At 39.8% G+C, this 17158-nt stretch overlaps 1 protein-coding gene across 4 annotated transcripts in view; it reads left to right on the top strand.

The window, feature by feature from the left end:
* Positions 1–17158, top strand: part of LOC148400232 (C-myc promoter-binding protein-like) — a 36719-nt gene that overhangs the window by 14171 nt on the left and 5390 nt on the right. Inside the window, exons 5-33 of one of the 4 annotated variants that reach the window (XM_088370760.1) lie at positions 1779–1948; positions 3141–3424; positions 3615–3681; positions 3990–4048; positions 4186–4330; positions 4511–4686; positions 5098–5198; positions 5396–5611; positions 5973–6118; positions 6388–6426; positions 7093–7226; positions 7305–7437; positions 7579–7785; positions 7903–8031; positions 8344–8485; positions 8689–8817; positions 9084–9167; positions 9723–9839; positions 9953–10102; positions 10377–11536; positions 12129–12348; positions 12853–12935; positions 13224–13399; positions 13509–13676; positions 13788–13959; positions 14475–14729; positions 14792–14909; positions 16267–16293; positions 16783–16945. In XM_088370760.1, the coding sequence (XP_088226886.1) occupies positions 1779–1948; positions 3141–3424; positions 3615–3681; positions 3990–4048; positions 4186–4330; positions 4511–4686; positions 5098–5198; positions 5396–5611; positions 5973–6118; positions 6388–6426; positions 7093–7226; positions 7305–7437; positions 7579–7785; positions 7903–8031; positions 8344–8485; positions 8689–8817; positions 9084–9167; positions 9723–9839; positions 9953–10102; positions 10377–11536; positions 12129–12348; positions 12853–12935; positions 13224–13399; positions 13509–13676; positions 13788–13959; positions 14475–14729; positions 14792–14909; positions 16267–16293; positions 16783–16945 (5170 nt within the window). The remainder of the gene's footprint in view (positions 1–1778; positions 1949–3140; positions 3425–3614; positions 3682–3989; positions 4049–4185; positions 4331–4510; positions 4687–5097; positions 5199–5395; positions 5612–5972; positions 6119–6387; positions 6427–7092; positions 7227–7304; positions 7438–7578; positions 7786–7902; positions 8032–8343; positions 8486–8688; positions 8818–9083; positions 9168–9722; positions 9840–9952; positions 10103–10376; positions 11537–12128; positions 12349–12852; positions 12936–13223; positions 13400–13508; positions 13677–13787; positions 13960–14474; positions 14730–14791; positions 14910–16266; positions 16294–16782; positions 16946–17158) is intronic. The other 3 variants (XM_088370762.1, XM_088370761.1, XM_088370763.1) reach the window with 3 other exon arrangements.

The following is a 17158-nucleotide window of genomic DNA, read 5'->3' as shown; positions in this document are numbered from 1 at the left end:
AGATTTAAAGCTTGGTAGTTATCTGTCTCTCCAAATGGTTTCATATTGATTGAAGTCATTTGGAAAAAATGCCATATCACAGCTTTTTAAATCTGTCTTGAATTTTAAAAGTAAAGAGAGGAATGTTTTTCTGTCTTGCCAGTGAATAAGACAGTAAATTGATATAATATTTTTCTCACCAATGTTTATCTCCAGTGTTGTCGGTCAGATCAGGCAATATTTGAGCTTGGAAATAAACATGCTTATTCAACATCTGTCTTCATTTTGCAGACTGAGCAAAAAAATCTCCACTAACTTTAACTGTTGCATTGCTCTATTGGATGTTGTAAAATGCTGGATATATACTGTAGTTGAATTGCTTAAGTAACTAATCCGCCTGGGTAACTACAACAGGCTGAAGGTCACACTTGTTACCCCCACGTGCTATGTTTATTGATTCATATCTTTTGGTGGAATTTAAGTACCAATTTGATTGAAATCCAAGTTAAGCAGAAAGTTGACATGATTCAGCTGTTTATTTATGTGTGACACATGAGCTGTCATTTTTCAGTTCAGCTGTATGTTAACATCTTTATTTAAATTCCGCTTTCCCGAAAGTATATACCGTATTTTTCGGACTAAAAGTCGCTCCGGGATATACGTCGCATCAGCCATAAAATGCACAATAAAGTGAAAAAAAAAAATATATATATATATATATATATATATATATATATATATATATATATATATATATACGTAAGTCGCTCCGGAGTATATGTCGCATTTTGGGGGAAATTTATTCAACAAAACCGAACACCAAGAACAGACATGAATGAACGAGCAACAACAGGCTACACGATATGGTATGCTAATGTGACATAAACACAAACGAGAAGCTGAGAATGGGCCTGATGTAACAATAACAGTTATTCAAATGACTATAACATAAATAACACCTTTATCAAACCATCTGTGTGACTCCAAAGCATTAAAGCCAGCGATCGATCAAGTCCGACGTCAGCGGCGCGTTGCAGTTCAAAATTTTCTACAGGTCCATTTAACAATATATAAACTATGTATGAAATAACAATAATATAAACAACAATCTTATCAAACCATCCGTGTCACTCCAAACCAATAAATCCATCTGAATCTTCGTCTTCCGAGTCACTTGGAAAAAAACAAAACAAAAAAAAAACAGCTGTTGACGCCGGAAAGACTACGTGCGCCACGGACGTCAGACTAGATATATCAAATAAATGTAATACAAAAAACAATTTTATCGAAAATCAATAAATTCATCAGAATCTTCGTCTTCCATGTCACTTAAAAAAAAAACACAAACAGCTGTTGACACCGGAACTACGTGCGCTGCTGACGTCAGACTAGATGTAGCAAATAAATGTAATATGAACAACAATTTTAACGAACCATCCGTGTCACTCCAAATCATTAAATCCACCGGAATATTCATCCTCTGTGTCAAAAAACAAAAACAAAAACAGCTGTCGATTCTGGACCTACGTGCGCGCTGACGTCAGCCTCGTTGTCAGTTGGCGGCTCCAATTATTCCACAGATCTACATACATAACTATATTGTAGCGTTACCAAAGCACCAGGCAAGACATGGGTTTGATAACCAGCTCATTATTTCAAAAATCAAGAGCTCAACATGTGAACCAACACACGCAAGCGCCCTGGATCGCTCCCCCCCTGAGTTAAATAACTGAGTTACAGTTCTACTCTCCTGCTCTTATATTGTTCTCACATGGTTGTTTAAAAATCTTTTCATTTAGGACTATTCAGCAGATATCCAGAAGAGGACTATGAGTCATTCCCACTGCCAGAATCTGTTCCTCTCTTCTGCCTTCCCATGGGGGCCACAATTGAGTGTTGGCCCATGAACACCAAATACTCACTCCCTGTTTTCTCTACATTTGTCTTGACTGGAGCCTCTGGAGAGAAGGTAGGCTGGATTACTTGATGGGTTCTTATCCAACCAATCGACTATCCAAACATCTGTGTAGCATCATCAGAAGCAACAAACTGTTACGTAGATCCCAGTAACAGAAATTATAACTTTCATCTAAGCACCTGAGTATGGCCAAAACCAAAAATGCATTGACCATTGTGGGTGTATTTATCTGATAACTTGAAGATCTGACTTTCTAGGATCAAAAGACTGAACAGGACATGCAGTATTTTTTCATGCTTAATTTGTACACCTATCCGGGCTGTTTTCATTTGACCATTTAAGTTGACATTGTTCAAGTTAAAGTGTGTATCCTACTCAACCCCTATCACCCACTTGCATTCTACCGTTACCCACCATTCCATGCATCCACATGTCAATAAAATCACCTTTTCATTTCTTTAATATTTAAATTGCCTTTTTTTTTGCCACATTCTGAGTAGTTTATTGTCAAACTCCTCATAATAACACACAGGACATCAGCAAACAACCAAGTTTGTGTGCTGATTAGGCCTTTTTTTCTTTGATCAGTCCAAACGTTTTTAGAGAAAATGTAATCACCAGCACCACTTACTTACATTTGTTTTTTTGACCCTTCTGTTGATGTTCAGCAAAAGATTGGTGTGCCTGCTTTATTTTGCTTATTTTATTTACATTGGAATGTAAGAAGTATTTAGAGAAATGCTTTAGGGCTAATGTAACTATTTGTCAATGTGTTTTTTTTTCTTTTTATTGATTTTAGAATATTTGCAAAATTGTTTTAAATCAGGATGACCTCACTCGGCTTTTTCAATAGAATAAAACTACTGTTACGGATATAACTACCGTACTATGAGTCCCGGATGACTTCCAGAGGCATTGCTTCAAGCACAGACTATCTATCCCTTAGTGCAAGTGCAGGTTGAGAATGCTTGCAAAAACAAACATCATTAGTGACCCCTCCGGATGACCTATATAAAAAGCCTGTGGCACCTGGAGGACAAGCTCTCAGAACATTCTCACGTTGCCTGTGGAGATGTTTTCAGTTGCATGGCAGTGTCACACAAACGTATAAAGATGCAGTTGGAGAAAATATAGACTGCAATGTATTGAAGCATGCTAGTCTAGATAATATAGATTAAGGGATGACATTATTCTGTGACTATTAGATGGCGAGCTATTAAACTCACACACATCTTGTGTTCAGGTGTACGGTGCTGCCATACAGTTCTATGAGCCCTACCCGCAAGAGTGTCTGACAGATCAACAGAGCTCCCAGCTGGGTCTACTTAACACAGATACACCCAAAGCCTCCCCCTGCAACAGTCCAACTGATGTCACCAACAATACCACTTCCCACACCTGCTCCGTCTACACCAACAAATGTATCTGCTTGCTTTCTCACTGGCCCTTCTTCGATGCTTTTCGCAAGTTCCTTACCTTCCTGTATCGGTATTCCATCTCTGGCCCTCATGCCTTGCCAATTGAGAAGTGAGTTCCCCATGTTTTGTCTTTTTTTTTTTAATAAATCTTATTTTTTGCTATTTGTATTAATTTGACTTTTGATAAAATTTAATATTTCTGTTGGATGTTTTAATACGTTGCCTCATGTTTTTAATTTCTTTCGTTCTTTCTTTCTCTCTCTTTCTTTCTTTCTTTGTTTCTTTCTTTCTTTCTACAGGCACATTTCTCATTTCATGCACAAAGTTCCCTTCCCTTCTTCTCAGAGGCCTCGCATCCTGGTGCAGGTAAACATTGATTTCAAGTAGGAATACACAGTAAATTTAAAATAATGATTTCCACCAGTATTGATCATTTCCAACTTCTCCGAGCTAATACCTGCTAACTTAAATATGTGATACTGCAAATATATTTGTTGTTGCAGCCCAAAAGAAAAAAACGTTTCAATCCTACTTCCTACAAACCCTAGTGCACCTGCTTCTAAATGCGTGCGCTTCGAAAATCGGTCATAACATTCCACTAATCCACCACTAGATGGCAAGTGCATTTTTTGTCCCAATCATTTTAATAAATATATGTTTGGTTATTTTCACAGCTTTCACCTCATGACAGTCTGATGTTGAGCCAGCCAGTATCATCTCCATTACAACTCAGGTAAGTATCTGAAGTTTTTGTGATGTCGGTTTTGTAGTCTTACTGAGTTTGTGAAAAAATACTACGACTGTTTTCCAAGGCCTGCCATCCATATAACATGAATTAGATTATTGTTTTGTGCATTTGTCTTTTTGTAGTGGTGGACGTTTTTCCACGTTGCTCCAGAACCTTGGTCCAGAGAATGCAATCACCCTGCTGGTGTTTGCTGTCACTGAACAAAAGATTTTAGTTCACTCATTACGACCCGCAGTACTGACCAGTGTAACCGAAGCTTTGGTGTCTGTAAGTTGATCTATTCAGATGTACTGACTTATCGTTGTGTGATTTGCAATTTTATCCCTCAGTATATTTTTTGTAAAAACCCATTAAATAAAAATGATGCACTTATCAACAAAAATAAATTATGAGCCAGAAATGGAAGTGATTTGACAAGTTTGGATTGAAATATTTATTGTCTTTCAGATGATCTTCCCCTTCCATTGGCCATGCCCATATATTCCTCTTTGCCCCCTGGCACTGGCTGACGTGTTAAGTGCCCCATGCCCGTTTATCGTAGGAGTGGACTCTCGGTATTTTGAACTTTATGACCCTCCACCAGATGTGAACTGTGTTGACCTGGACACAAACACCATATTCCAGTAAGAGCACTCTACACGTTTTACTTTGCCACCATTTGTATACAGTTCAAGAGGAATAAGTAAATCTTCTTTAAAAAGTGAACAAGAGCAGTTTTCTTCAATTTGTTTGGATAATTCTGTAGTTAATTTAGCTTTGCCAGACTAATTGTGTACTCATTTGGGAAATTAGCCAAATGATTTTTAACAACATTTTAAAATTTCATAACAAATATATTTGTGTACAAATATATTCTTATACAATTTAAAAGTTTTGTATGTGAACATTTAGCATTTCTCGACCATTGGCGGTCTGATTATCTGACTTCACATAGCAGTTGGCTTTCTTGTTTATTTTATGCAATATTTGAGTTGCTGATGAAGCGCACATGGTGTACATAGCCCCTCCAGAACTAAGAGTGTCTTGTTTTCTAGTAATGAAGATAAACGAAACCTCACGTGGAAGATCTTGCCCAAGAAAGCCTGTAAAAACCTAATGAATGTGCTGAACAATCTTTACCAGCAACTAGTTGATGGTGAGTACTGATTGTGACTAATATGCATTGCTCCCCCCGCCCCCACACTACCCGTCGACTGTGCTTTCCCATCAGACATAAGGAAAACCTCAAGAAGCTCATGGTGTTAATATATCCTACTTTTATGGTTCTAAGTGTTTTTTTGTTCTGTTCTTAATTCCGATATCAGGAGCGTAATTAGCTATGTTTGTCTGCAGGTCAGTATCAGTCTGATAGCTTGCTAGAGCTCAGCATCAGTGATTTATCAGAATTAAGCTGTGGAAAAAGTCTCCATACTGTGGAGCTTGAGATCCAGGAAACCTTTCTGCGCTTCATGGCAGCAATTTTAAAGGGATACCGTTCCTTCCTGCGACCTATTACCCAGGCACCATCTGAGAAAGCCACAGATGCCAGCTCACTCTTTGACTTGAACGGTATGGGAAATCATTTAGTTGGAACACAAAGTTGTAGTGCACAACTGAGACATCCTTCCTCACCAGGTTACTTGTACACACACTCGTATTGTATCAGAATTACATCAACAGGCTTGTCTATTCTCTCTATAAAACATGCCCTGTGTCAGTATTAGACAAATACACTGAGAATAATGCACCAAAAGACTAAACCTGACAGCCAGACATTCTCCAACTGTTGATATTAAAGGTTGATTGCTTGAAATGTTGGAAATCCAGCCTTACTCGGACCCATAAAACATATTGTGCTGAGTTGAATTGAGCCTGAGCGTGTTAGCAATATGTGGCAAATATAACAAAATATTAACATCTATCCCTTCAGGGTTCTTGAAAAGCCGTGACCGCTCCCACCAGAAATTCTACTCGCTGATGACCAGAACCCAGATGTTCATCCGCTTTATTGAGGAATGCTCTTTTGTTAGCGACAAAGATGCCAGTCTGGCCTTCTTCGATGACTGTGTGGAAAAAGTGAGTGCCTTCATTAATAAAATGGTCCTTTAATGATACCCAATGGGGACATTTGAGATCAGAAACGCAGAGTAATGTACGTATTGCGCTTAAAGGGGACAGTTGAACACACGCGTACAAAACCTATTTTATGTTCTACCAACATAACATAATTAGTATAACTATGTAATGTGTCTGGTGTTACGTGAAATTGTCTTCTGTTTTAATGTTGTTTACTTTCATTTGATTTTTCTATTCTATCTATTCTTTTTGCCTCTCTTTGTGAGCAGCTGTACAGCTCTGATCGGAGTGCTGAAAAGGGGGTCAAGGTACAGTATGTCTGTTCTTGTTTGTTATGGGTATTTTGTCTTTATATTGCGGCCTTGTCCTCCACTTAATTGCCCATTCAAGCAAGCCCACAAAATATATAATTAAACCAGTTTCGCCCAAATGGCATTTTGAGGTTGTGTTCCATTTAATTTTCAGCAACAGTACTAATTCACTTACTTTAAACTACCAAAAGTTGTCAGCAGGCACTGTAAAATGTGCATTGTTGTGCTATGCCTTGAGTCACATGGTGTGGCTCATGTGATTCTCCTCCTATGGCTTGCCGTGAAAGGCTGTCTTTAGAAGCACATTGGGATGGCAGGTGCAGCAAAAATACAGAAGCCGAGATTGAATTGTAACAGAATAGCTGTGGAATCTCTTAATGTTTTTAAACATTATTAAATAAATCGGAAATATTCTTTAAAATTGTATTATACAATACTGAGGGGCTTAACCGGAACTAAACAGATTTCAAAGGGTAATTTGGGGAAACTACATCAAGTACCTGGAATTGAGTTACTAGCAGTTTTTAAATATGTGTGTGACATGGTACGTATTACCATTTGTCAGAATGTTCAGGTCATCTGTCTAATCGGATCACTGTATTTGGGGTTTCAACCTAAAAGATGTACTCCAAGGGAACCATCATGTTGCTCTCTTTTCTGCAGGGAGATGCTGACAGGCCAGAAGAAACCAGGTTGATAGAGACTGATGAATCCCACCGAAGTGAGCACACGGTCTTCATCACACCTCCAGAGTTGCCTCCTCTGCCTGAAGACAAAGAGCATCCACTATGCTACAGGTAGAACAAAAGAGAGAAAAATTCTATCTTTGTAAAAATGATTTGTCTCATAATGTCTGCTCGCATGTTGCTCATTAGATATGATGGCTTCCCAGTACTAAGTCTTGACCTGTTTGACCCAGTCGAGGGGCTCCAGACCCCAGCTTCCCGCCTCAATGCCAGGCACAGCTGTCCCACCAGCCCTGCACCCATGTTTAGGCGCAGCAAGCAGGTGAATATCACAGGAGCTGTTAAAAAGTTTTACTGGCAGTTCCTGTATGTGTACCATGGTTCTTAATTTAACCGTACAGTTCAAACAGTAAATTTTAACTACATAGCGTCTCTTCATCCTGGATTCCCGTTTTGTCCACAGGAGATTAAATCAGCTCAGAAAATAGCCAAAAAGTACTCATCCATCCCCCAGCTATGGTCTATGTGCCTCCTCCGCCATTGTTATGGCCTTTGGTTCATCTGCCTGCCTGCATATGTGAAGGCTTGCCACTCTAAGATGCGAGCACTTCATACTGCCTATGATGTCCTCCGTAAGATGCAGTCCAAAAAGTTGCAGCCACCCGATGAGGTAATGTTTTCCAAGACTGCCAAACTGTAACGTAATTTAACTGTTGGCTCCTCAGTCAAGTCTCGTTTTGTAAAAGCTCGTCATCTTAGCTTAACAATTGTATTCATTGTTATATAGGTGTGCTACAGAGTGCTGATGCAGCTTTGTGGACAATATGGTCAGCCTGTCCTTGCTGTCAGGGTCCTCTTTGAGATGAAGAAAGCTGGAGTCCACCCCAATGCAATCACATACGGCTACTACAATAAGGTAGCCACATATGTCCCTCAGAATTAGAGTTTTTTAATATTGTAGGAGTTTTAATTCAAATTTTACCATACTTAATTGTCATGTAGGTATTAGTAAAACTTAAAAACAATAGAATGTGTAGCAACACTTTCTTTATTAGATGCACTGTTGTCATTTTCATTTTTGGCTTATTATCCCTGATCCCATTGTGAAAAGGTAGACATAGAACATGCATAAACAACAACTCTGGGGCTAGGGAAATCATCTGACATCAGCTTGCTTTGTCCCATGCACCAATTAAAAGTAAAAATAACTACATTCCTCTATTTTCAGGCAGTGTTGGAGAGCACATGGCCAACCAGCACTAGAGGAGGCTACTTCTTATGGATGAAGTTGCGAAATGTTGTTCTGGGTGTGGCCCAGTTTAAACGGTCACTACGGAAACATGCCCCTCTTACTCAGAGTCCGCTGTCAGGTAATTTTGCTGAGAGGAAATTCTTCAGAGTTATTGGTTAGTAGTTTAGTGAAAATCATAAAAAGTTTCTTAAATTCTGCCTATGTTAATGTTGAAATCCATTCATACATTATCCTGCACCGCTTATCCTCATGCTAACTGAAAATAAAACATGCAGTGATGCACAAAAACACTTTTTCTCTTCTGTGTTGTTTTTTTAACAGATGGCAGCGATATTGATGCTGTTAGTCATGGCAGCCTTGATAGCGCTGCTGACACAACCCTGAACGAGCAGGTCCCTTACAACGCTGATGCCACCAAAGTCGATCCTACTGACGATAGATCAAGTACAGGTATTCTTCAGATCGATGGCTCAACCTTTTACTGACAGAGATGTTATTTGATAGATTTTTTTTTTTTTTTATGACAACTCTCCTCCCTCATTTGTCCTATCTCACTCACCCACTGGCCACATCTTCATTTCTCTCCACCTTGACTGTTTTTCTTCATTCATATCATTTCGTATCTCTTCATGGTTTTGTGGCTGTGATTTCTGCTATGCTCTGTTGCTAACGCTGCCCCTCACTTTGGCCCTGCCTGTGTTGCTTCTTGCATGCAGTCGGCCATGTGGGCAGCAGCGTGGGCACCAGTGCCCGCTCACGCTGGGGGCGCTCTGAGCACAGAAAACCCACCCCCAATCCAGGTAAAACTATTTTTTCCTTCTGACGATCTCTCCTTCCTTAAATTGAACTCTTTATTTTTCTTTCACCCTTTTCATTTCCATATTATTTGTCTGGCATCCCCCCAGATCTCTGACCTTCAAGTCAAGTCATTTTCTTGTAGCACATTAGTCTTGTGTGTGTCCCTCTGGTATTCCCTGCATGGTCACCCACTAATTGACTTATGATTGATTATTGCAAGTAGTTATCTAGACGAATGTTATTTTTGGGTTGTTTTGACTTTCTCCGAAAGGCAGAGAGGGGAGCCACGCCTCACTGCAGCGTTAGAAGGAATTAACAAAAGATAGTTGGAAGAGGAGCGTCACATAACCACTACAAGTTAATTTTTTGGAAGAGTGTAGTGTGAAATAAGCAATTGGGATCTCCTATCAAACAGTGTGATTTTAATCTTAAGCATTTCGCACTCTATTATGGAATCGGTGATTGTAAGGTTTAGCATTAGGTCATTTAATTGCTTGTTTCTTTCTTATTTCCTTCCATTTCACAATCAAATTGTGCTTTTTATGTCTGTCAACTAGGAGATCAATCAGATTTGGGATATGATTCGCTGTCCAAAGAGGAGGTTCGCAGAGGAGACACACAGTTGGGCTCTGTTCCTGACAAGGATGATAAGAAAGAGAGTGACTGCAGCTCTTGTCAGTAGTCTATTTGATTTCCTGTTTACTGATATTTTGTATCATTTGGGTAAAATAACTTGTCCATGTACATATTCTGTTGTAAGATTTTCAATTGTTTTCTGTATTTGCAGTATCAGAAACAGAGAGTGCCAAGGGAAGTAAAGACTGTCTTCCTCAGCTGGACATGGAGATGAATTCATCCTTACATTCCCACTGCATTGTTAGAAGAAGCTCTCAATATGACAATTCAAAATCTAGACCTAAGACCTCCGCAAGCACAGGTAAATCATCACATCATCACAAATGTCCACTTCATGCATCATGTTTCAAGCGGGATTAAGTTAAAGTCAGCTGTTAAGTAAATACTGTTACTCAAAACAAATTTGCAGGTTTACAGAAAAGAAGAGAGGTAAGATTAAAGTCATTCACAAAATGCGCAAAAAATACAAAATGTGTGCCGAACCAACATAGCTGATCAGATAATTGGAAAGTCTATATATGAATAGAATGAAACCCACTACAAACTTTAAGCTATATCCTGCCTTCCTTTTTTAGGCCATGTTGCAGGTCTTCTCTTCACTTCTTCTTTGGAAGAAATCGGTGAGATTCAGTCGAATACCTTGCTCAGGAGACACAAGAGTACTCTGGAAGAAGTTGCCGACTGTGGCTCGGCTTTTGACTGGCGGGTTGTAAGCGGGCCTTATATGAGTCGTGACAAAGTTAACAGCTATAGTCGCAGCACCACCGTCCTTGGTCTGAGTATGAGGCAGGGTGAAATGGACCCAGTTAAAATTGCACATCTAGGACATCTTGGCGCTGATGCCAAAATTCTGTCTAATACCAAACTTGGTCAGAGCAAGAGGCCTCCGTCATTGACATTGAGTGGTTTCGAGGAAACTGCTGTCACAAGAACTTGTAAAGCTGACTCCAGTGATGAAGACACAAATAACACAGAGGCTATTTTTGATTTGGAAGATTTGGATTTGGATAAAACTACCACAAGAACTGGAACGACTTCTCACAAAACCTGCAGCTCTCATAAGAATCATGCTGAATGCAACCCAGGTTGCTGTGGCATGAGCAACGTGGCATCAAGTGCAACTGTGAACCGCACAGACATTGAGACTGGCTATGACCCTTTATCCCTGCTAGCTGCAGCTTCACAGTCAGAGCAGCAAAAGGAGCATCCGTGCACAGATGACGACAGCACACCCACTGCCAACCGACATTTGGCAAGGGAAATAGAGCTTTATATGAAGCACATGGGGAGCCCACTGAGCAGTCGCACACCAAGCTTGGACCTGCAGGACCCGGCCAGCCCCCTCATCTTTCACCCTCCTTCACGCTGTGTTACTCGAAGAGCTAGCTTACCCCATAGCTCTCCCTTCAGGACTACAGCAGTGCCACGGTCTCGCACCTTCTATCCTCCCTCGCCACCCCAGCCTATATTACATCATCATCTGTGGTCATCACCACCCTGTCACAGCGCGAGCACCACCCCTAGCCCTTGTCCTAGCCCAAGGACTTTTAGGAAGCAGACAAATAGGATGCAAGTCGCCACTCCCTCACCATCATCCTCCTCTTTTGCTCTTGACACACTGCTGACTCCAACGCTGGATGTTTTCAAAACCAGTGTGTTCTCAGCTGGGAAAGGTGTGGCAGAGAAGGCTAGCCGTTGGTACTCACGTTTGACTACATACAACACACCAACCAAGGTACACCCCATAAAAATTGTCTTTGAAGGCATGTACAGCAATAATATGAACTCAAAATAAGGGTAATGTAAGGTTTTGACAGGGAAAAAAAAAAAAATCAACATTGCAACTATGTGTTCCAATTTTATGGAGTTACTAATACAAGAAAATAATGTCGACTGAGTAATTAATAATTAATATCTTCAACTACAGTAGCAGTGAATGAATAAATCGCATGCATCTTATTTATACGTATGCCGTTTTTTTATATAATAAGTTAACTGGAACCTGAATACCTGCAATATTTTGGAATAATAGTGCAGTGCCCAAGTTTAACCCTCCCATGAAGTGGGCAAGTATATTTACTATTTGAAGAGACAGTGCTTCTGGGTACTTATAACCTGACTAAAACTAACTATGATATATGCATGTATTATGTGTTTTAATGTCTAATAGAGCTAATGGTGTGTGCTGAATTGCTGGAGTTCCTGCTTCTAAACTTGTTACATGTTTGCATGATTCAATTAAGTGTCTTTGTGTGAGCTCTCATCCACTGTCTTAGCGTGACTTGTTTGCTGTTTGGTCATTAATGTTCCAATCTGTGCTTACGCAGGACACACACCGTCTCAGTGTTTGCTCACTCGATGTTGAGGATCCCGACTGCTTCCCTGTTCAAGATGAGGAGCACAAAAGAGAGTCAAGGAGCTATATGGTTTCCCCACAAAAGAATGGGCCTCTTGGCCCCAAGGGATCTGGAAGGAGCCCTTTCCACAGCAGACTAAACAGTCCCACTGCATCATCAAGCCTCAAAAGACCAACAACTCTGCTTCCTGGTAAATCCTTATGTATTAATTGATACATTTGATCATATTTACTGGCACTTGAAAATTTGTGAAATTAGATCTGACAGGGAAAGCTAGCTTGCCTGATGCCTGGAGTTTCTTTAAAATACTGCCTAGGGATCTGTGTGTGATGCCCGACGACTGTCCACTGCCACTCCATTTCTTAAATGCTGAGAACAGCCTTTATCTTCCAAAAAAGACCCTCGGTTTTGCTTGAAATTTACCAATTTGATGTATCAGTGTGCTTTGTATCCACAGTAATCTGTAATATATCGCTGGCGTTAGGCCAAACATTTGTCATTTTTTTGTGAAATTATTTTTTTCCAAAATGTTTTACTCTTGGTCACTCTTGCAAATTATGGACACACTTGCTATTTTGAGGGTCTCCTGAAAAGTGATGATTTTGGAGCTACTCTGATTCTGCCCGATGCCAGCGATACATGAAGTTGATGTATTACCACCACATACTCTTACGGGCTTTCATAATCTTACCAGGTGACCTCTCACCTCCTTTGTCAGATGTGGGTTCCTCGCGCTACACCAGCAACACCAGCATCTTCAATAACTACGCAATGGAGGTGAAAACTCTTAACTCACCTGTTTAAATGCTCAACAACATTGTTGTTGTTTTTAAAAATAAATTTAATGACAGAGCTATTATTTTGAGTTTTTGTGAAATCTTGTCACTTCATAGAAAAACTTGGCTGAGTTATGTACAGTTTTTTGTGTTAACTGCAGACTTTAATTTTCTGTGGAGTAATTTATTTGCATTCTTTTTTATTAAGTAGAATAATGCTGGTTTTTCAGTCATATAAATGTATCTCTATTTTTTTTGCTAATTGTTTTCACATTTTTGCTTTTTCCAGCTGTTGATCTCAAGCTGTTCACGCTGTAAGACCTGCGACTGTCTGGTCTACGACGAGGAAATCATGGCTGGTTGGACAGCTGATGACTCCAATCTAAACACCATCTGCCCCTTCTGTGGAAACCCCTTCCTGCCTTTTCTAAACGTGGAGATTAGAGACACGAGAGGACCCGGCAGGTAATTCGACAGATTTCTACACTGGATGCCATTACTTCAATTGTAATAATATGACAAGGCATGTTACGTTTGTCAATGTGATTTGATCACTGTGTTCTTTTGTTGTTAGGATGTTCTTAAAGGAAAGCGCGTCAATGGACGAGGCGATGAGCTCTTCATATTCTGCCTCAACAGGCTTTGACACAGGGACATCCACATTGTCCACCCCTTGTCCCAACACTGCTATCTCTCCACCCTCCCCTGTAATATCTATTCATGACTGTTCCGCAAAATCAAGGTACAAAGATGTTACAATATTGCGCCATAACATTTGACTTGCTTATGTATGTTTTAACGTTTGTCTTCAGTATGGTGCAGTTTTGATTGGAAGGAGGTTATTTCTCCACAGAACTCTATCCACCAGATCTCACGGTCTATACATCCCCTCAGAGTGGCGCCTTTGTTCTGGAATGGCAATGGCCCGAAGCGTCAGTGCCTTCGTTCCTGGAGAGGAAACATCTCAATGCAACCATTTCTTGCCGATCTCTGGCAGTTTACCCAGCCGCCTGAATGAGACCACTGTATGTCCCATGCCACTGATACCAGAGTATTGTCAAATTTATTTTAGCCCCTACCATTTGTACTCTTATTTTATTGATCTTAGGTCATAATTAATAATAGTCTTGAGACAAATAAACTTGGTCCATGTCATTGTCAGGGTTTCTGCATTTTTTACATTGTGAAAAAAAAAATATGACGGTCATTAACTATTACAAAAGTGCTTACCTCAGACAGTATGTCACTATCAATTGCATAGATGTTTCACATTATTGAAACGTTTGAGTCTGAATTAAGTAGACAGGATATCGGCTAAAGTAATACTCTAACTTTGTAGTGCTACTTGGGTGTGTATCGGTGTGGTCCTACCTCAGTTCTTTGCATGGGTCTTCACTCTATTGACCTGGCTTCCTCCCACATCACTTCTGACATTTTTCAAAGGCTCAGTCACAAACCTCTAAGGCTAATCTGGTCCTTCACTGTTGTGAGAAATATTAGTGGAGCCACCAAAAATTGTATCTCTATCATTGATGTCCAGGACCCTTTGAGTATGGACTGGCGTCTCCACAACCCTGAGCCAGTGACGGTTCCCTACTTGAGCCCACTGGTGCTGTGGAAGGAGTTGGAGAGCCTTCTGGAGAATGAGGGTGACCAAGTGATTACAGAGGCTGACATGGTGGACCATCATCCTATCATCTTTTGGAACCTCGTGTGGTACTTTAGGCGGCTGGACTTGCCCAGCAACCTGCCAGGACTCATTCTCACCTCCGAACACTGCAATAAGGGGTCCCAGGTAAGAAACACATACTCACAAGGAAAGCCAATACAAGAAGTTAAGTTCTCTTCTTTCTTCAGGTCCCTCGTCAGTGGATGTTAGAGGACAGTAAACATGTGTTGATCCAGATACTGTGGGATAACTTGAAGCTGCAGCAAGACCCCGTACAGCCTTTTTACATTCTCTGGAACACGTACAGTAAGTCATACTTCTTTACTGGAGTGGACATTTGGACTTTGGCAGACAGGTTATATCCAAATCAAATAAATCATATAACAGCTTAAACAAGAAACAACTGAAACCATTTTGTCAGAAAAAACATTTGTCAATATAATGTGTAAGGCATTATAATACTTCTCAAAGCAGGCCATGATGCGATAAAATGTGAATGTGGAGAGAATCGCAGCACAGTAATGCCCCGTTTATCGCGAATAATTGGTTCCAAGACCACCCGCGATAAGTGAAAATCCGCAAAGTAGTGTCACCCTCTCATTTTTAACATACATACATTTTTTGGTGTGTCAATAAATGTATATTAAACCATATAGTAAGTGCATACTATGTTATCATTAGAACAAGTAAATAATAGTTTCAAACATGTAAATACGATATTAATAATATAAATAACATACAGAAAATAATGTATAAATAATATCAATGTATAAATAATATAAATATGATGTGTGTGTGTAACATGTATATGTAGCTAAAGTATACATAATGTAGATATGTTTTTAATACTCTTTTATTATAACAACTTTTTTCTAACAAGGTATAAGTGTACATGCTGTAAACATGTTTTTGGAACTCTTATTATTATAAAAAAAAAAAAAATCATAACAAGGTACAGTACTGTAAATATGTTTTTGGAACTCCTATTATAACATTTTTTTTTATAACAAGGTACAAGTGTACGTACTGCAATTGTGTGGGCACTCCCTGCCTTCTGCTGGCGTGCGGGCAACTTTCGTGCCATAATTCCTCAATTTAGAACTTTTATTTTGAATTTTTTTTGGGGGGGGGGGGTATCCGCGATGTACTGAAGCCGCGATAAATTAACCGCGATGTAGCGAGGTATTACTGTATCATCAAAATACGATTCAGTTTAGGCATAAAAACTGTCAGTCATCCACTCATAAATCAGAAGACCACATTTAGCTTGCAAAGAAGAGTTGGTAAGTATTCAGTCAAAACCTGAACAAGCTACCACCCAAATTGATTGAATTTTGTAATTATTGCAAAAGGTGCTTCAGCAAAGTAATAGTTTTAGGGTGTACTATATATTTAACATTTTGCTTCCTCATTATTCATATTTTTCAAAATGAAACATGTAAAATATAGTTATTTCATGAATCAAGTTTTCACAAAACCCGTGTCCATATGTGATGACTCTGTTTCAACGTTTTTTTTAATCTGCATTTCCTGTTATTTGACTGACAGTCGTAAATAGAGCGCCGCCATGGGCTCTGTTTTGAAGATTTTATACAGAACGTGCTGCTGGTCAAGCTAGCTGTCTTCTTTTGCTAACAGGCTTTGTCTGCTTTCTGTTTTTCAGGGCTTAAATGTACTCTGTTGTTAGAAAGTGAGTGTTGTCATCTGACTGTAGACTCCTACGTATTTCTTGGGTTGTCTTTGCTCTCTTGTGTGTGCTCGCTGTGATCACATCTGTGTCTGTGAAAAGTCATTTTTTACTTTTCATGGGTTTTGTTTTCGTGAGTGAAATTACCCGATGTGTATGTGGGCGTCTGTACCAACGACAGTACATCCCTGCACTTGATTTGATTGTGGGTGTTAGTTCTGTGAATGTTTACTTAAACGGACATTCAAATTTCAATCAAAAAACATCAAAGAAATACTAAACTGGCAGACTAAAATTGATTCCGTATCGTAACTACTACCAGCAGTTGTGCCACTATTGTCTTTATTTAAACTGACGTAGGTAGCAGCACACTGTGCTTAACTAATGATAAATGGGCCATTTTCACAAAATGTCACAAAAACAAACGGTCCCGACATAAATCTATGATTAAGAAAAAAATGGGCACTTACCTGCTTGTGTGTGGTTTGGTAGATGTGGGCTACACTGTGTCCCGAACCGTTCCAAAAGAGGAGAAGGTGTTCACGGAGGAGCTGCTGCACAGTGTGGTAAAGAGCATCCAGAGGAATGATGTCAGCCGGCCAATGACTCATCTACTTGAGCTACAGAACCACACTCTCGGTCTCAAAAGGCAAAGGTTGGTCTCGAAATGGTTATATTTGGACTACAGCGATGCAAATAAACGCCACCGTACAATTCATTAGCCTTCCATAGTTTGCGGGGTTCAGCCAATTATCCCTTTACTTTTGGTCCCTTGAAAAGCGGGAGGCATATATGTAAACTTGTACTTCCTCAACTGTTCCCCTGATTTGGGTGTAAATGTCCTCAAATTAAACCTCATTTTAAAAAC

The sequence above is a fragment of the Syngnathus floridae genome, chromosome 3 (genome assembly GCF_059516105.1).
Source record: "Syngnathus floridae isolate MCC-2025c chromosome 3, RoL_Sflo_1.0, whole genome shotgun sequence".
Classification (NCBI taxonomy): domain Eukaryota; kingdom Metazoa; phylum Chordata; class Actinopteri; order Syngnathiformes; family Syngnathidae; genus Syngnathus; species Syngnathus floridae.
The sequence above is the reverse complement of the archived record's forward strand: the minus strand, read 5'-3'. Positions and strand labels throughout refer to the sequence as shown.